General features: G+C 35.3%; 1 protein-coding gene across 1 annotated transcript in view; it reads left to right on the top strand.

Moving 5' to 3' along the window:
* PALLD (palladin, cytoskeletal associated protein) overlaps nt 1–17,514 on the top strand; it is a 179,348-nt gene that overhangs the window by 73,240 nt on the left and 88,594 nt on the right. Inside the window, 5 exon segments of the mRNA XM_066317618.1 lie at nt 1,120–1,211; nt 1,213–1,240; nt 2,008–2,175; nt 2,178–2,257; nt 2,259–2,320. Coding sequence (XP_066173715.1) covers nt 1,120–1,211; nt 1,213–1,240; nt 2,008–2,175; nt 2,178–2,257; nt 2,259–2,320 — 430 coding nt within the window.

The raw sequence follows: 17,514 nt of genomic DNA, 5'->3' as shown, positions 1-17,514 counted from the left end.
ATTAGCTGATTTGTGATAATATGTGGGGTTGTGTGTAAGTGTCTAAATTGCCAAATGCATTTTTTCTTTTTTTCTTTTAATTAAACTGAATGTTATAAAACTTCTCTGCTTTGGTTTGGAGATTGAAATCAGCATAGACAAAAGAAACTCTGGATTACTTAAGGAGACATACAATGTAGAATTGGCCAGGTATAAAATATCTGTATCTTGTGTAAATAGTAAGATTATTTACTGTGACATCTCTTAAAAATGGTGTACTATTACAAGTAAAGTGACTTCTTTGAAGAAACTGGAAAAAATATGCCTGAACAGTTAAGTGTGCCCATTATAAACAGATAAAATTCAATTAGTAATAATTACTGTTAGAGCCAACCTAAAATCCATCACACAAGTTTTCTGACAGTAGCCCTGGTAGGCATATACCATGGCTTATCAAAGTAGAATGACAAAATTAAAATAGCTACAGAGTATGTCTGTCACAGCACCCTGAAGAGTTTTGGAGGAGACTGTTATTTATTATATTTTTAATGTATCCATTCTCACTGCTGTGCAGAGACAGAAATTATTTTCCCAAACTCTGCATAAGGAAAATATTTATGCATCTGGATTTTTTAATTCTGGTTAGTATATACATAAGAGTTAATTGGAAGTGGTGATAAAATGTTTTCTGGTTTTACTGGGAATGGGATTTGATCTGAATGTTGCATTAAATACAGAAAAAAAATCAAAGAAAGAAATAATTGTGTAAATTTGTAGAGACTGTGTTATTTAGAGACACAAAAGAGCTTGCAAAGGTAATTGTTTCTGGAAACCATTAGATAATTTGTGTTAATTAGTACCATCTGCATAAAAACACTGATTGTATAAAATGACTGCACAGACTTGTAACTGCAAATTACTGTTCAAGTCAGTTTGAAAACTTAGCTTGATGAATTTACTTCTTTCAGCATTCAGATGTGAAGTGATTTCTTTAAAGCCATTTATGTTGGAAGCTCTTCTATAGTTTTCCCAGTGTTCCTTTGTAAAAGTATACTTTTTGTGTCCTTTCAACACACACTGCAAGAAACACTACATGACACTAATAGTTTATGATGGACTTTATTTTTCTGTTATTTCCAGAAGAGATATGTACACTTGTAATAGCAGAAACTTTTCCTGAAGATTCAGGCATTTTCACCTGCACAGCAACAAATGAGCATGGTTCAGTAACAAGGCAGTGCACAACTAACTGTCTGCTCAGGTATGTGACAGAGAAAGGAGCTTTTAGTCATAAATCTCACATAATAATTTACCTGTGAAGTTGTCAGTCCGCTTTCTTGTGGAAAATAGCTGCTGTAAGACATGGGGTTTTCAACCTCAGTGCATTCATTAAAGCAAACTGAATGTTTCTTATGTTCATTTCCTGGTTTAATATTTTTATAGTGTGAAATATTTAAAGTTCTGCCACAGGCCTGGCATTCTTAAGCATTAGGGTTCAAGACTAGATGGCAGCAGAGGCAAAATTAAAGAGATGATGAAATTATGCTACTAAAGGTGGCCTTTGTGTAAAATTAAACACTTGTGACATGGTGTGTTTAGTTTGTGTATGTGTTTCCATATACATTGTCATGGGATGCACTAACCCAGCTGCCATTGCAAACTTGCCACGTACACATTGCATTCTTCACATTTTTAAATTATTTGTTCCTCAGTGATCCTGAAACTCCAGGAAGAAGAAGTCCTGTTTAGCTATTGTTGTCCATATTTGCCAATCTCAGTTAGTGCCTTGATTCCTGAAATAGAGAGATCTGTAATGTTTCTAGTTGTGCTTTTTGCATGGAGTAACTCAGAAAATGAATATCCACCCGTGTGATCTAATTCAGCATAAATTATCAATAGGAGGGCTAGAAATATGCCTTCATAAACCCAAAGATATTTCATCTTTAAAATACTGAAAATACATCTTGTATTTACCATGTACATTGTCTATGACTTGTTGAGGAGACATTCTTTTTGATTTTTTTTAGCCCAACTTGGAATGCTCTAGTGATGATTGCTGTCATTTCCCACCACTTCTTCCAGTTGAAATTAGCTCTCTTGAGCTTCCTCCTAAAAAACATACAGATATCCACCAAGCAAACAACACTGAATGAGACCTGATGTGGCAGGACCTTCCACAAGAGCTCAGTTTGCCTGAGGAAAATCAAATGGCCTTCATCCTCTTCATGGAGTAAATGGAATGATTAACAGCAAGCCAAATGGTGATAAATCCATCCCACCCTCCAGCTGTCTTGCTTTCACCCACAAAGGAGCCACCACCTGTGCTTGCCAAACCAAAGCTGTGAGTATTTTTGTTTGGCTTTGTTGTTTTCCTATAAACTTGATATTTGTTGACAGCAATTTTTTTCCTGAAGTGATTTAGCATTAGACGAATGGACAGTCACTGTGCCTGTCCCTTGAACAGTCTTCCTGCTGCTGTGATTTATATGCCAAAGAACTGAATACAGGAGACACGTGTTTTCTTTACATAGTGCTACGTCAAAGGGAAGAACATTTTATATCCCAATGCCTTTAGAGAGGTTTCAGGTAAAGTCACAAACAGTGGCTGTTGCTTTGTGCCTTTTTTTCCCATGTCACTGTACCTAAAGATCATAGTGGCCTGAGATTTTTGGATGCTGTTTCTATTTCAGCACTGGTTAGGGTTGATTTTTTTTTTCTGCCTGTGCTTGGGTTTGTGTAGTCAGTGGCTATTCAGGTGTGTAATGCTTTTATTATTTCTGTGTTTATGTATAGCACATACCTCATTCTGCTTTCAGCCAGATTTAAAATAGCTCTTCTAGCTAATAATCTGAGAAGGCAAAGCTCTAGGAAAGGAGAGTGAAATTAGTGGTAAAAACAAGTTACAGTAACATTTTTACCTTTGGTTAATGGTAATTCCTTATGCAAAGTGATGTTATGCTTCCTGTTAACTTATAGTTTGATTTTAACATTGCACAGAGTTCTCTTTGCCATCTCCCTCAAGAATATTTGGAGTGTGATGAACTAAAATGCTACTTATTTCATTTGCATCAATAGTTGGAAGGAATTGTAAACAATGAAAATGTGTTTAAGAAGAAGCATGAAACATGGTCTTCAAGCTTAGCAAGGTCATTACTTTATTCTGTGTTTTTACAGGAACTTGCATATAAACATATAAAAATGTTTTAGCACTCACGTTGAATTTAAATGCACAAAACCACATTTGAGGCAGTAAGCCAGTATTATTCCCTTTCTACTCTCACTGCTTTTTCTTACAGTTGCTCTTTGTCATTCTAAGCAGTCTCTGGCAACCGTAGAAGGGGAGGAGGAGTGGAAGAACTAGAAAGACAGCACAGTGAAATAACAGTATATATGGGGATGGTTGCATGTATGGGAGGGAGGTTGCTGAGAATGGCAACTTGCAGATGATATGGAGTAAGCCAGGTGGTCCTGTACCCAGCATATCTGTTGCAAGACCCACTTGTGAAGAAAGGAGATAATGGCTCTAGCAGAGCAGTAAAATAGAAATTTCACCCCAGAGCTTTCTTTCCCAGAAGCAAGGTTGCCTAAGATAAGGGAAAGAATGTGGCATAAAAGACTTCTCACTGTATAATGTTTACTTCTGTGTGTGCAAAATTTGTTTTGTTTTTAAACAGAGTCAACATCAAATACAGCTAATGTGAGAGACATGCTATTGCAAAAGTCCCTCCAGTTGCTGATGTTCAAATTGATGACCTTGGAATCCCCAGTGTAGTTACACTTGGTTCCTACATTTTATGATTAACAACACTTGATGCATGAGAGACTGATCTTGATTGCAGTCAAGATACATGTTTTGCTTGGCCAAAGGCAGCATGAGTTTGTGCTGCTGTCAGAAATTGAAATCTTGCCTTCTCTTCAGCCAAATATTTTGCCTCCCAAGCACATTGATAGCATAAGGAAGGGAAAGAGTTCCAACAACAGGAGAAAAAGAAACGTCTGACTGCGGAGATTTGAAATCAGCTTTTGGCATTTGGAAAACTCCTTCCCTAGTAAAAGTGAACAAATGATGATACTAAATTAGGTGAATAGTAAAGTAGCTCTCTCAACCCATGAGAATGATCTCTCTTGAAAGAACTTATCTATGGAATGTATCTGTCCATAGAGTATTAAATGATAGAATATCATCAGCACATACTAGAGTGAAAAGAACAAACACATTAATTATAACCTTTTAAAAAAGTTATTTAAACTTCTAAATTATTAACTATGGAGAGAGCTTTATGCTTCTGAAAATCATTAATGGGTTATTTTTCAGGAGTACTGGTTTTAAATTTCCAAAATAATCTTTTGTTTTCAAGTTTATCTTAAATTATAAATTACTTAACAGGTTTATCTGTGAACTCTCTGAAAACAGTTTCTTCAGCAAACACTGAAAGTAATTGCAAGGAGTTTGAGGAATGATAGGCTGGTTTGGTTTTGTGTTCTTTAGTATTATTATTTTTAATTTAACAAGAAGGAGAGACTGACTACCTTCTTGAAGTATGAAATACATTTGCATCTTGGTGATGTAGCTGTGACTACACCTAAAATAATGGTTTATCACAATTCAATCTAATGCAAGAGCAGACCTGCTACAGAGAGTTACTGTAGTTGTTTTCAGGCTTGAAAAGTGTTTTTAAAGTCCTAGGAAACATTCAGTGGTTACAGACACTTTATTAATCCTTCAGGCATCGTTAGGTGTTGCTTCAGTTTGGTGCTAAGACTATTTAAAAGAGTTTAATATGACAATATAAAAATTTTCTGAGAAAAATATATATAGAATGGAATTGGTGAAGTAGCCAACACCAGATATTTTGCTAAAGTGAAATTTAGAGGACAATAATACTAAACATGGTTAAAAGGCGCAATATTTCGTGATGTCTTCTGTGCAACGTGAGTTTCTGTAGAGTGGAAGGACTGTTGAACTGAGACAAAACCCCCTGATTTCTGTGATTCTGGTCTCTGCTGCAGTGACCCATTTGAGGAGGTTGAGCTATTGCTGTGCCTTGGACTTTTCCGGTCCATAATGGTGTAATGCACAGAAGAGGTTCAGAAGATCCTCAGCAGTGTATGTTATCTTAAGATATTTTACATCTCTCAAAATCAAGCAAATGGTTGTTTATATTAATTCGATATGAAGTCTGTGTATGAAGGTTCTGCCTTAAACCCCTTATAATCCTCAGTGTGAATGTCTGCAAAAAAGACAGAAACGTTTTGTAGAACTGTATATAACATGTCCATGGTTTCAAATTAAGAACTTCAATTCCAGTGGCTTGATATTATTATTATTTTTTCCATGTGTCTGTTAAAACAGTAAGAGAAAAAAAGGTGGTGTTCATATGCTGGATGTTTGCTGTGTGATGTTTGTTGGCTTTGGCAACAAGCCATCATTTTAAAATTCATAGACTCAGTGTAACTACAATGTGGTGCCAGAGCTTCCTGATCAGAGAGCTGCTCTGCACTTGTCTCACATTCAGCCTCTTTGTGCTGGAGTGTTATTCAAGTCTGTCATATACAGTAACCACAAGAGTATAAGCTTAAAGGGAGTTTATTATTTCCATAATGACTGTATTTGATATCTGCAGCAGTAAGAAACTGTTTAGAGTATATTGAGAAGAGCTGGATAGAAAAACAATATGTGAGAATTGGCAACAGTTCAATGGTTCATGTAACTTTACATTCATGAGCAAAGGTCCATCCATATCAATTTCTTTTGTTTCATCTGCTCTGCTCTTTCAAGGTTGATAAGGACCTTTGGATCTTTATCTTGCTATAAAGTCTACCCTCAATAAAACCTTGATCTACACATATTTCCTACTGTAGTAGAAATAACTAATCTAACTAAGTTTGCTAAAAATGTAAGGCAGGATAAACTGCGCATGAAGTTAATCCCTTGATAATAGTACAAGTCTAGAGCATTTTCTGCATCTGTTTTCACAATTAATACATGGATGCTTCATTTGTAATGCTTTTTTTTTCTCATTCTATATAAATACATTTTTAACAGAAACAAGGAAAAGTTTTGTGAAGCATTTCCTTTCAGTGATCGACAGACACTTGGACTAAGGTTTATTATTTACTAGTAACAAATAATATATGAAAATAGAGGAGGCTTTATGAGAGAATATACTAAGAAATAGGATTTTTCCCCATTTTCTCAGACTCGTTTCTTATGTAAAAGCTGCAAATCCTGAAAAGCAATAAAACGTGTTATAATGTCTTTTGGCACACCTGTGAACTGAACGCAGTAGATGACAGTAAGTTTAAAACAAAGCATTAGTTGTCTTTTTTTGGTGATCTTCGATCACTGTGAAAATCTCGGAGACCACTGGAAGAAGAGAGGAAAGGAAGTGATATGAAATATAGGTTGAAGTCACATTTCACTGCCTATTTTAGTTCAAGGACTAGCGTGATCCAAAACCAGTGGCAATTATTGCTGAGAAATTTCCTTTTACTTGTGTCTCTGTTAACTGTGTCAAAGGGTAATCACAAATGAACTTTAAGCCTTTTCAAATCTGCAGCAATAGAAATCTGATTTTATTTCTAACAATAGATATGAAAAACAAGAGAGGTCAAAGGTGATACATTTATTTTTTAGTTTTTTTCTCCTTTTGCCACTGATATTTTCTGACCCAAGTAGGTGGAGAGACCTAAGTGTACATCCTGTCTTCATAAAAGCTGATCAGTATTTTAAGCAGAAAAGTCAAATACCCTTGAAACAGTCATGAAATACATTCACTGTGTGTTCCACACCCATGGTATGTACACACGACTTTGGTATTTTTTCAGATTTGTAATTTAACACTGAAGTAATTCAGTTTATAGGACAAGCAGGGGCATGAGGGAAATTAATAGAATCGTAGAATGGTTTCAGTTGGAAGGACCTTTAAGGATTATCTAGTTCCAGTCTAGAATGGACAAGGACGCCATCCACTACACCAGGCTACTCAAAGCCCCATCCAGCTTGGCCTTGAATGCTTCAAGGGATGGTGCATGCAACCATGAAAGTAAAGCTTCTCTGGGCTACCTTTTTCCAGTGGCTCACCACCCTCAGAGTAAAGAATTTTTTCCTGGTATCTATCTAAACTGTTTCAGTTTAAAGCCATTACTCCTCGTCCAATCACTAAGTGCCCTGTCTCCTCCAGATTTCCATAGGCCTCCTTGAGGTACTGGAAGGGCTGCTCTAAGGTCTCCCCAGACAGAACCTTTTCTTCTCCGGCTGAACAGCCCTGGCTCTCTCAGCCCATCTTCACAGGAGAGGTGCTCCAGCCCTCTGAGCATCTTTGTGGCCTTCTCTGGACTTGTTCAAACAGGTCCCTGGCTTTATTATATTAGGGATCCCAGAGCTGGATGCAGCACAGCAGGTGGAGGCTCACAGGAGTGGAGTAGGAGAGGGAGACTAAGCTTTCTCAAGCTGCTTGTCACGAATCTTTTGGTGCAGCCAAAAGGATATGGTTGGTCTTCTGTGGGCTACAAGTGCACAAGTTCAGTCACTTGCTTGTGTCTGTGCATTTTAGGTTTTCAGTTAAAGTTTAAACTGGTGCTTTAAACTTCAAAAATATTTAGTGACTCCAAGACTGTTTTCCCTTTCTTTTCTGCCTGCATGTCACTTTATTGCTCTGTTGCCTCTCTCATACATTTGTTACCACCAGTTCCTCAGGGTACCAAGAGTGGGGTTTTTCTAAGAAAAGAATAATGAAAGCTGGGAGTGGGGGGGTTGATTGTGTATTTAAGGCAATTTGATTTTTTCTGTAACGAGGTTGAGTGGAATGCTATGCCAACAGTTTATGATGCACCTTTGAACCAGAAAATATAGCAGGAAGTGTTGTACTCTCCATCTGCAGTTTATGGATCATTTTCTGGTAATCATGAACTGAAAACAATGAAATGAAACATTTGATTTTTTAAACATTTCTGTTGATTTGTTGTTCTTGTTTCTTCCTTCTTGCCTAAATAACTGGGTGGATATACTACTAGGAAATTATCAAGCAGAGGAAATCAGAGTGATCAGTTCTTTAAAATGCAATATTTTCTGAGAGGTTCTCACTGTGCTTTTGGATAGGGAAATATTCAAGGATTCTCTTGCTATTACAGGATAGAAATCTCAAACAAAATGATTAAATGCTTCCCTGCATGCTAATCCTTGCAGTTTAATTATCATATGTATTTAATTTATACATGGCTTTGAATATGGCTTACCACATTTCCCCTTGGTATTCTTTCATCCCTGACCATGTAAATATCCAATCTATGCATAATTCTGAAATTGTAAATATATCATCTTATGCTGATTATGAGGAGGAAGGTAGGTGAGACGGGATATAGCTTTTGTTTTGAACCACCTTTGTTTACTCTGTCGTGATACAGCTAAACCCACTTGCCAGGACTGCTCACTTCAGCTCTAGAAAGTAGAAGATGAAGCTGAAAAAAGTGAAACAGATGGTGTTCATAATTTTGTTTTGGTTTTCAGGAAAAACTAAATTTTAAACTCTCAATAAATAGTATATCTGTCATCTTTGCCTTCTGAGTGGCTTCCTAAAGAAAGGTCCCCTCTGATTCAGTTGAAGAGCTTTTAATACAACAGAAGATTGCACTGTCACTTCCTTTGGCACCCAGGTCTGTTGAGAATTTTAAAAAAAACCTTCTGCATACGGCAGTTAGTATTCTAATCCAAAATGAGACACTGGAAGTCCTTACTCAACTGAGATATGACACAGAAAGTGATTGATATTGAAAAATACAATATTTATTTTAGAAAATCTGCTTGTCATTTTTGTACAGGTTTTGACAGTACCTTTTGTGATGTTCAGTTAGTCAACAAATTGAAATAAAAGATCAGCCAATATCAGTTTATGAGACTGAGACAGGTACTGGCCAAAGCTTGTTTTGCCAATCCTCATTTTCTTTGGGAAATGTGTTGGTAGAGTCTGGATAGATAAATATAAAGTTCCTTTTGATAACATGAATTTCCAAGTATTATGGACACTAGAGTTCTCTATGAGAGAGGAGCATAATTATGTGAATGGTAGTTGGGTTAAATAGTTATTGTTTGAATGGGATTTCAAAGCTACATGACTTCGGCTTGAAATCTTCGACAATACAACTACACCAAACCTACAACTGATTAGTAATTATTATTCTTTCCTTCAAGAAATAAAAAAAAAAGATGGTAATTTGAGGATGTTTTTGGCAAAGATGACTTCTGAATAGCTAATTTACTGCGTGCTTTTTAATATATAGCAAAAACGTAGATAAACACAAGCTAAACTTTAGTTAAACAGAATTTCAGGTGCTGGCTACCCTCAAACTTCCAGTGTCTGCTCTTTAATAAACTTCTTCTTGGAGCTTTCCTTATCATAGAAACGACCTGCAATTAGCCCTATCCACCTACCTGCAGTTGGTCATGTCCATGCTTTAAAAAAAGCTCTGCAGAAGTGTGAACCCATCCTTGAGTTAGACTTGCTGGACAGGTTGCTAGCTCATGAAGTTTAATCATAAACTCACATAGTTATATACCTACTCGATTTTATTATTTTTCTAACATATGCCAGTTTTGTTTTTTTTTAATAAAGTGATGCACTTGTCTGATGGTTTCCATGGTTCTTCCATCTGTATATTTTACTACTAAGGTTTTCTTGCATGTCATTTCAAGTTTTCATCCTTGTTCTCAGGTATATCTGCCATTATCTGTTGCATTTACTTATATTAACTGTGTTTAAATTTTCTGCCCCATGTTAATAAATGTTTCCTAGTGGTGAAAACAAGAGATTGGAACTCAGTGGCATTGGCTTTTGTCTAGTTCAATGTGTAAGCTATGAAAATTAGCTGCAGATTTTCCAAATTATGTTTTTTGTCATTATCAGAATCAATAGAGGTAACTAAATATATCAGAGAAGACCTAAGAACTGAGCAAGTGCTTCAGGTCCTGCTCTGTCAGCCTTATTCTTGTGTAAGAGCCCCTCAGAGGTTTTATTGCTCTCTCAGAGGTTTTGTGGAGGTAAGAACAGAAAAGGCTTATCCAGCGGAGGGAGCTGTGTTGCTTGAGTAGATGTCTGTTGAGGAAACAAATTGATATTTTACAGAACACTGACAAAACCATGTAAGAGATAGGGACTGGACCACTTTCAGAGGCCTTGTTTATATCCTAGAAGGAATACCAAATTGGAAGCACAAGTCTAGAATTTGGTTGCAGAGGCAAAGTTCAGTATTTGATTTGAAAATAGTGGTAGGGAAGGCAGAAAAGACCCCAAAGCTAAAGGCTAGTTGTGTTTACACACAGTAGTTCCACCACTGGTGAAGAAAATGTCTCAAGGGGATGATGAAGGGTTGGCCTGAGTATCAAGTAGAACAGTTGTTTACTAGAAATATAATCACCCTCTTATCCTTTGGGAGACTTGATAATATATAGTATATATGTAGTATTTGTCTAAAAAAAAGAATACTCATGAAAACCTAACTTGGTTGATATTTGGAATGTTCTAGAATTCCTTCCTGTTACCTCGTGTCAGGTTTTTAGGTATCCTTGCCAGACTCTGCAGTGTATTTAGTAAGAAAAGTAATTAGCATATATCAAACTAATGGAATTGGACACCCAGTAAACACTGAAAGTTCTGCTTCCAGGAGGAGATCTTGGCAACCCTCTTATAATTTCACAAATGCACTGCATTTTTGTTTCTTTTGACTAACACTTATTGTTCATCACAGACTTATTAAAGCAGATCTTTGTGGTGTTTGGTAATATGCACTGTATAAAATATCTTTAGTTTCCAGGAATTTGAAGCATCAACTCAGTACCAGTGGAATTTTATGTATTTTTCTTCATTACCCATTTTGTGACATAATACACATACCTTTACACGGGCAATATATTACTTTCTTGCATGTTCTTTAAATTTTTTCTCTTATCCCCATTCTCCTGATTTGAAATTCATCTGTATTTTATGGACTTATCCTTAAAAACACTTCCTATTTTCTCATGTTCTACATGTATTTGAAAGACACAGTTGCCAATTTCTTTTTTCCCTCCTTCTCTCTTTCCTTCTCTCTCACGCTAACAACTTTGGCCACTGTAATGTTTCTGCTTGTATCTTCTTTCTGTTTCTGTAAACTTTTAAAGAAACATATGTGGACTGTGGTCTTTTTTCATGTTTTATTCAAGTGCAAGGGTTTGTCAACCAAGATTTTGCTTGCCATCCCGCTGTCTCACCTTCTTACCTCTTGATGGTAAATCCTGTAAGTAAGAGGCGTAGGATTGTTTAGTTCAAGTATTTTATAATACATAAGCTTTTTTTCTTTTCTTTTTTTTTTTTTTTTTTTTTTTTAAATTGCAGTTAGATAACTAGTGTGGTATGTGAATTTAATTAAATGTTGCATTTTGCACAAAGTGAGTTTTCTGTAAAGCAACTGACAGCTGCAATTGTATGTCAGAAAATAGTCTTCAATAAATTTATTGGGGGTTTTCACTAGCTGTCAGGATTCCTTAGAAATCTGAAGATTCTCTGTAAGTTTACAACCTAGGAAATAATATGAAATGCAATAAGGAAAATAAAAGAAGTCAGATGAGAAAAACATGTTTGCAAATGGAAGTACTATTAAATAACCTTTGATTTGTTGACTTTTTAATCCTCAGTTCTCTATGGGATGTTGTCTGAATTTTTGTCTGGTTTATACAGTTGATAAATACCAATCCGTGATATGCTGATTTGACATCCAAAGAATAATGTGGTAGCTGAAAAATGTATTTAGGAAAATGGGTAGAGTAGCATTAAAACCTATTTAATGTTTTCTTTATCACAGAATTTTTCAAGTCCATAAAATAATGGAAGGATAGGAGCTACATTTAAAAAGCAGAAGCATTTTAGAATGAGTGAAGAAGCTTACTCAGTTAAAATTTTATGGTGATGTTCACAATGATTGAAATTCTCACCATTTTCAGTGCAGTAGAACATAGACATGGAACCTGGAAATAAATGCTCTTCTACAGTGTTGTGCATGTGCAGTATATGTGCCAAACATTAACAGGTACTGATCTTATGGCAATTTATCTAAGTTTATCTCCTGGACTTTCATAAAGTACCTTGCCAGTAAATGCATTGTGCAAGTCCTTTGGCATTTTTTCACCTTTCCTATCTGTACCTGTTTCCTTTTTAATTTCCTCCTGTAACTTATTTCTTAAACTAAGAATTTGTTTGCTTTTTATTTGTGCTGGCAAGTACAGTGCAATGTTATTATTTTTTTAATTCAGAAGAGAATCAGGAGAGTAAGCTTAACTAAGTTTTAAGCCTACAGAGTCCTAATGAGAACCTGCTTTCAGAGTACTTGAATGCTTCTATGACAGGAATTGTGTAAGCATACCTTGTATCTCTGCAGAATCTCTTCAGGTTTTAAGAATGGCAGTAGGTATGAAAGTGGTGATCTGGTCAAAGAATGCCATTTTGTGGTTCAGTAGCAGTGTATTCTCCCTGATAGGTGAATAAATTGAAGCATCAACAGCATATTCCAAAAGATAAAGCACAATGGGATGGATTGCAGCTGTGGTAGTTTAGTGGAAGTTAAATGTCTACTAGATAGCACCTTTCCTTTGAAATCACCAGTTAATGCAGAGGGAAGGCTCGAGCAGTCGCAAGTGCCAACAGCTTTATTGCAGCAGTTTGCTTCTGATTTTACCTAAAGGATGGAAGCATCTTTGCTTTACAGCTTTCAGAATTTACTAGTAACATTTCCTGTTGTGTCACTTGGGAGAAAAATTATTTTTATTTATAATTAAATATTCAAAACATATAAAATGGGAGACATTACTGTAAAAGTCTGGTTTTATTTTCTGAAAACTAATTGCTCCAATATGCATATTAATTATATCTTTAAAATTCATAATTTATCATAACTGCTTACAGGATAAAATTGTCATTGGAGATTATACAGAAGTGACAAGTCCTCTGAAGTGCTTCATTTTTGTCTTTTTAAAATTCATATCTGTAGTATTTTAAATACTTAGGGAAATAGTTATCATATTGGCTTAGATGTTATTCAGTGGCTGAAATTGCTTAGAATTCTGAGTTTTGGATACACTTCAACTTTTGTTTACTTTTATAATGCTCACTGGGAATTAACTCTTCCTCCCTAAAGTAATGTAAGATAAGCAGCGTTTTCTGTCAGAGATAGAAATGCACAATCCAAAAGGAACCCTTTTGGTTCCTTTGCTAATCATGTTTACTTAACTCAACACAGTCTAAAATGGTCTTTAGTGATATTTCCAGACTTTGTTATCTAGTTAATTCTTGTCTGAGTGAAGTTGCCAAGTCAGTCCCTGAAGGCAGAGCTGTGTGCCTTCAGCTTCCATTAAAACACATAACATGATGCTGGTTATCAGCAAACACCCTAGAAATGGGAGTAAAAAAATACTCAATGTGCAAAGCATCCTTTTAGCATCCACAGCCATTGGGATTATGTAATTAACCTCCTCCTTGCTTCATTAAAGTCACAGGAGAGTTTGATGACATGCCACAGCAGAGGACTGTATGTCCTGTATACACAACACCTGACTCAAAACAAAATATTCGGGGGGGTGAGGACAAAAAAAAAAAAAAACAAAAAAACTTCATAAATGTCCAGAATTACAAATGTCCAGCCTGGCTGTTGCTGTAGTATAGATAAATATGTTGTTGTTGTTTGGTTGTTTTTTGTTTTTTTCCCCTTTCCATGTGTTGTGTAAATGAAAAGACAAAGAATTGCTAACTTAATTAAAGATAGCATGGTACATATGTGAAGGTCCCTCAGACAGGGCTCTGCAGTTCTGATGTTGATGGGTGTACTTCTGCTCTGTTCTGTTTATTTTTCCTTTGTGAATTCTTGTCCCTTGCAGTAGAAAGACAAGAGGCACAAGAGATTTGAGTTTTTCTGTCACTAGAATTTCCATAGAGCTTCATAATTGACTGTAGTTGTAGTAATGTATTTTGTTGCAGAATGCTACAGAAATTAATTTTGAAATTTTATGTTCTCCAAACATATTTTATAACTTCATTACATCATGAAGTGCTACATATCATTCTCACAATATTACAAGAATAAGGAAAATCACGTTGTAGGCAGTGTCTGGCAGTGGCTTCTATTTTTATCAGAATCCTCTTATAGCAGGCTATTAACACCTCATTTAAGACTCTGCTTCTCTCAGTGGAGAGAAGACTGTTGCGAAGAAATGTAGTACCATTATAGGACAATTGTTTTATCCTTGATACACATGAATCTCTACCAAGTTATCAGCCTACAAATGACAGGATGATTTCATGAGAAAAAAATCATATATGACTTTCAGAAAAGTGTTTCTGTTTAATCGGAGTCAGGGATAGAAGTTACCCAAAACGGAGTAATCATCTGTGCTGATTGGTGAAGAGATATTTTAAATATACCTCCCAATTCTCTGTAAGTATTAACAAGGAATCATTGAAAGAGTCTGTAAATAGCCTTGCTGCATGTTGTTCTAGTGCCAGAATGACAAGTGAGTTATCATTAGAAAGTTACTTACACAAAATTTGGAAGACAAATTCAGTCATTTTTATTTAGGGTATTCTAGTTGCTTTCGATAAATTTGTCAAACTGGAACTCAAATGCTTGAAACTTTGGATTAAATACATGCTGATTTTATACATATACAGGCTGGATTTAATACCATGCATGCTGGATTTAATACATATATGAATATGAGCATTGGAATTTAGAGAAAATACAGACACATAGGTATTTGCTTGGTAACTAACTGAACTATCCACAAGAAATGCTACAGGACATAAAATATAGTTCATCAAAAGTAGCCAAAAGACAAAGAAAAGGGGTTTTGTTTGTTTTGTTTTGTTTTGTTTTGTTTTTAAAGTAAACTAAATATACAAGTGGATGAGCTTCTGAGGCCTCGATGTAGCTGGCTTTTTATATGAGGTTTGTTCTGCCAGTTCTGACCAGGACAGAGCATGCATGTCAAATCCTTTTCTAAACAAGCCTCTCTGATTTCTTCCAGAGAACCAGCAAGGCAAGGTTAACCCTTATTTAAGAAAAGTATAATATTATTAAGGTTGAGAGAAAGAAAGACTGTAGCTCACTGAAACAATGCTTCTAACAATAGACATCTATTTAAGCCATTAAATAAATGATGGCATTATTTCCAAAATGAGATAAGGACAATTCAGAATAAATAGCAAACTTTCAAGATACTAGAACAAGTGGTAATTTCACAAATCATCCTTTAGTTTTTTCTGTAAAAATATTGAAAATATTATTCAGCAATTCTTAAGATTTTATGGCTGAAAAACCTCAATTTTCTGGTAAAATGTGAGGTACGTAAATGTTTTTCTTTGTGTTCTTTTACTACAATCATACAATTAATACTGTTATCAGTGTTGGCATTAAAATAAAAACTTAGAAAATATTTACCTCTCTAATAAATCTTGGTATAGTATATCTTTTATGATGAACAAGAATGAGGACAAAAAGAACAGTTTTGAAAGATTAAATAAATATAATCCTTCTGAAAAGGCATGCACATGTTAAGAACTTCTGCTGAAGCTACATCTAAATCCCTTTTATACTCAAAGAGTGGAAGAGCAAGCACTGGATTGCCAAGCCTGATCAGGCAATATTTGGACTAAAACATTTAGAAACAGTGCTGTGGATAATGATATTCTGTAAGACTTTCAGATAGAGGTTAATATGTAATAACAGATAAGTATGAGTATGATTTTAGTGAAAACATTGTGAAATCAATGACTGGGGCTTTGGACAACATAAATGTAACTAAAGGAAATATTAAGGATAGGAAATAGCTGTTTTATACTCGATTTGTTGCATACCACTTGTATATTTCATGTTTATTCACCCATGGAATGTTTCAGAAAAAACACTGGGAAACCATATGAACTTTTGCCAACGGAAAATGCAGTACAGCGTTATTTAAGGACAGAAAAACATTTTTAGGAGTCCAGTTTTCAGACAGTAACTCTGTCAGCTTAGGATGTTGCCTGTTGGTTGTTGACCTTGTTGAAATAAGCACAAATTCTGTGAGTTCTTCTGTACCCATTTGCTTTTATTTGTCTGGGAGTCCATATACTTTTAAACACTGTAACCAGTTCTAGTTATTGCTTTATACCACTTAAGTATGCTACATAAATTAGGATATCTTTCTAGATATGGTAAAAGGATTTCTCAGAAGCTGTCAGAAAGCAGTTGGTTTTCAGCCCAAGTATTTTACAGCTAATTTGTGGTTAGAAGGAAGGTTATTCACTTAAACTTTAGAAAAGTGAATGAGAGAAATATTCTCTCTAAAATGAGAAAGAAGTATTATAAACATCTGATATAAATGAAGACAAAGAAATATAAAAGGCAGAGGTATTTTTGTAAATTTTTAGTAAACCATGTCAAACATTACAAATATAAAAACCATAAACTTTCAGACCCCCATTTTAATTTTGCAATAACTTGACTCTGACTTTCTTTGGCTTTAGTGGAGTATCTGCTTAATACCCTACGTGTATGGAGATTCTTGGAAAGAGATTTAAAAACCCAGTAATATTGTAGCTTATTTTAACCAGAAATTCCTATGGATTCTGTTCTTGTTTGATACAAGTAAATAATACTTTTTTTTTTTTTTTTTTTGGTAAGAGGATAGACTTATGCATGACCCTTTGAAATGAGCTGTATATATTAATGTGAAAGTAAGGAGAATGAGTTTTTCAGGTATTAATAATTTAATGTCTTATGAATGTTTGCAAACCATTGTAAGTTTCAGTAAATTCTGAGCTCCCAAAAGATGCCTTAGTCTTGTGGTGCTTGGAGTAAAATCCAGCTATACTCCTTACCAGTCCTCAGATCAGTGGTGTTACACACATCTTGCAGAATGTGGAAATAATAGGGTTATCAGATCCTTCCTTCTATGAATAAAAATTATCTAAAATGTAATTTGATTAGATCTGTGGTTAAGATATTGGGTAGTAGTGTATGTGTGTGCATGTGTGTATTCCTATAATAATCCTTTTTGAAGATTCCTTTACTTTAAATATTTTCCAGTACTCAAGAGGAAACCTCAATCTCACCAATTAAAAAATCGTGTATGATAGTCATTGTGCTAGGCATAAGGTGTGCTAAATGTGAGTTCACTTTTGATTTTCTGGTGTTTACCTGGAAAATACTTCTGCATTCTTTTAGTTTTGTTAAGGGTTTTTTGGCTGTTGCTCTTGATTTTTTCCTTATTTTACAGTTGTGCTGAAGATATATCCCTCAAGCTAGGTCCACGTTTATTGATGGAGTAGATACAGCATATTGCTTCTCCAAGGGTATTAGGATGTTTTGTGCTTTAAGAATGGGCCTTTCTCTCTTGGCTTTGATTGCCGATAACTGTGTCTACAATGACCTTCTCTACATCATTGTCTTTCAGGAGCAAACTTGAAGAACTCACTATCTCTCCAGTGGGGTAGAGTATGAGTTTCACAGGTCAGGCTCATTTCACATGCTCAT

Source organism: Sylvia atricapilla, chromosome 4 (genome assembly GCF_009819655.1).
Source record: "Sylvia atricapilla isolate bSylAtr1 chromosome 4, bSylAtr1.pri, whole genome shotgun sequence".
In the NCBI taxonomy this organism is placed as follows: Eukaryota; Metazoa; Chordata; class Aves; order Passeriformes; family Sylviidae; genus Sylvia; species Sylvia atricapilla.
The sequence above is the reverse complement of the archived record's forward strand: the minus strand, read 5'-3'. Positions and strand labels throughout refer to the sequence as shown.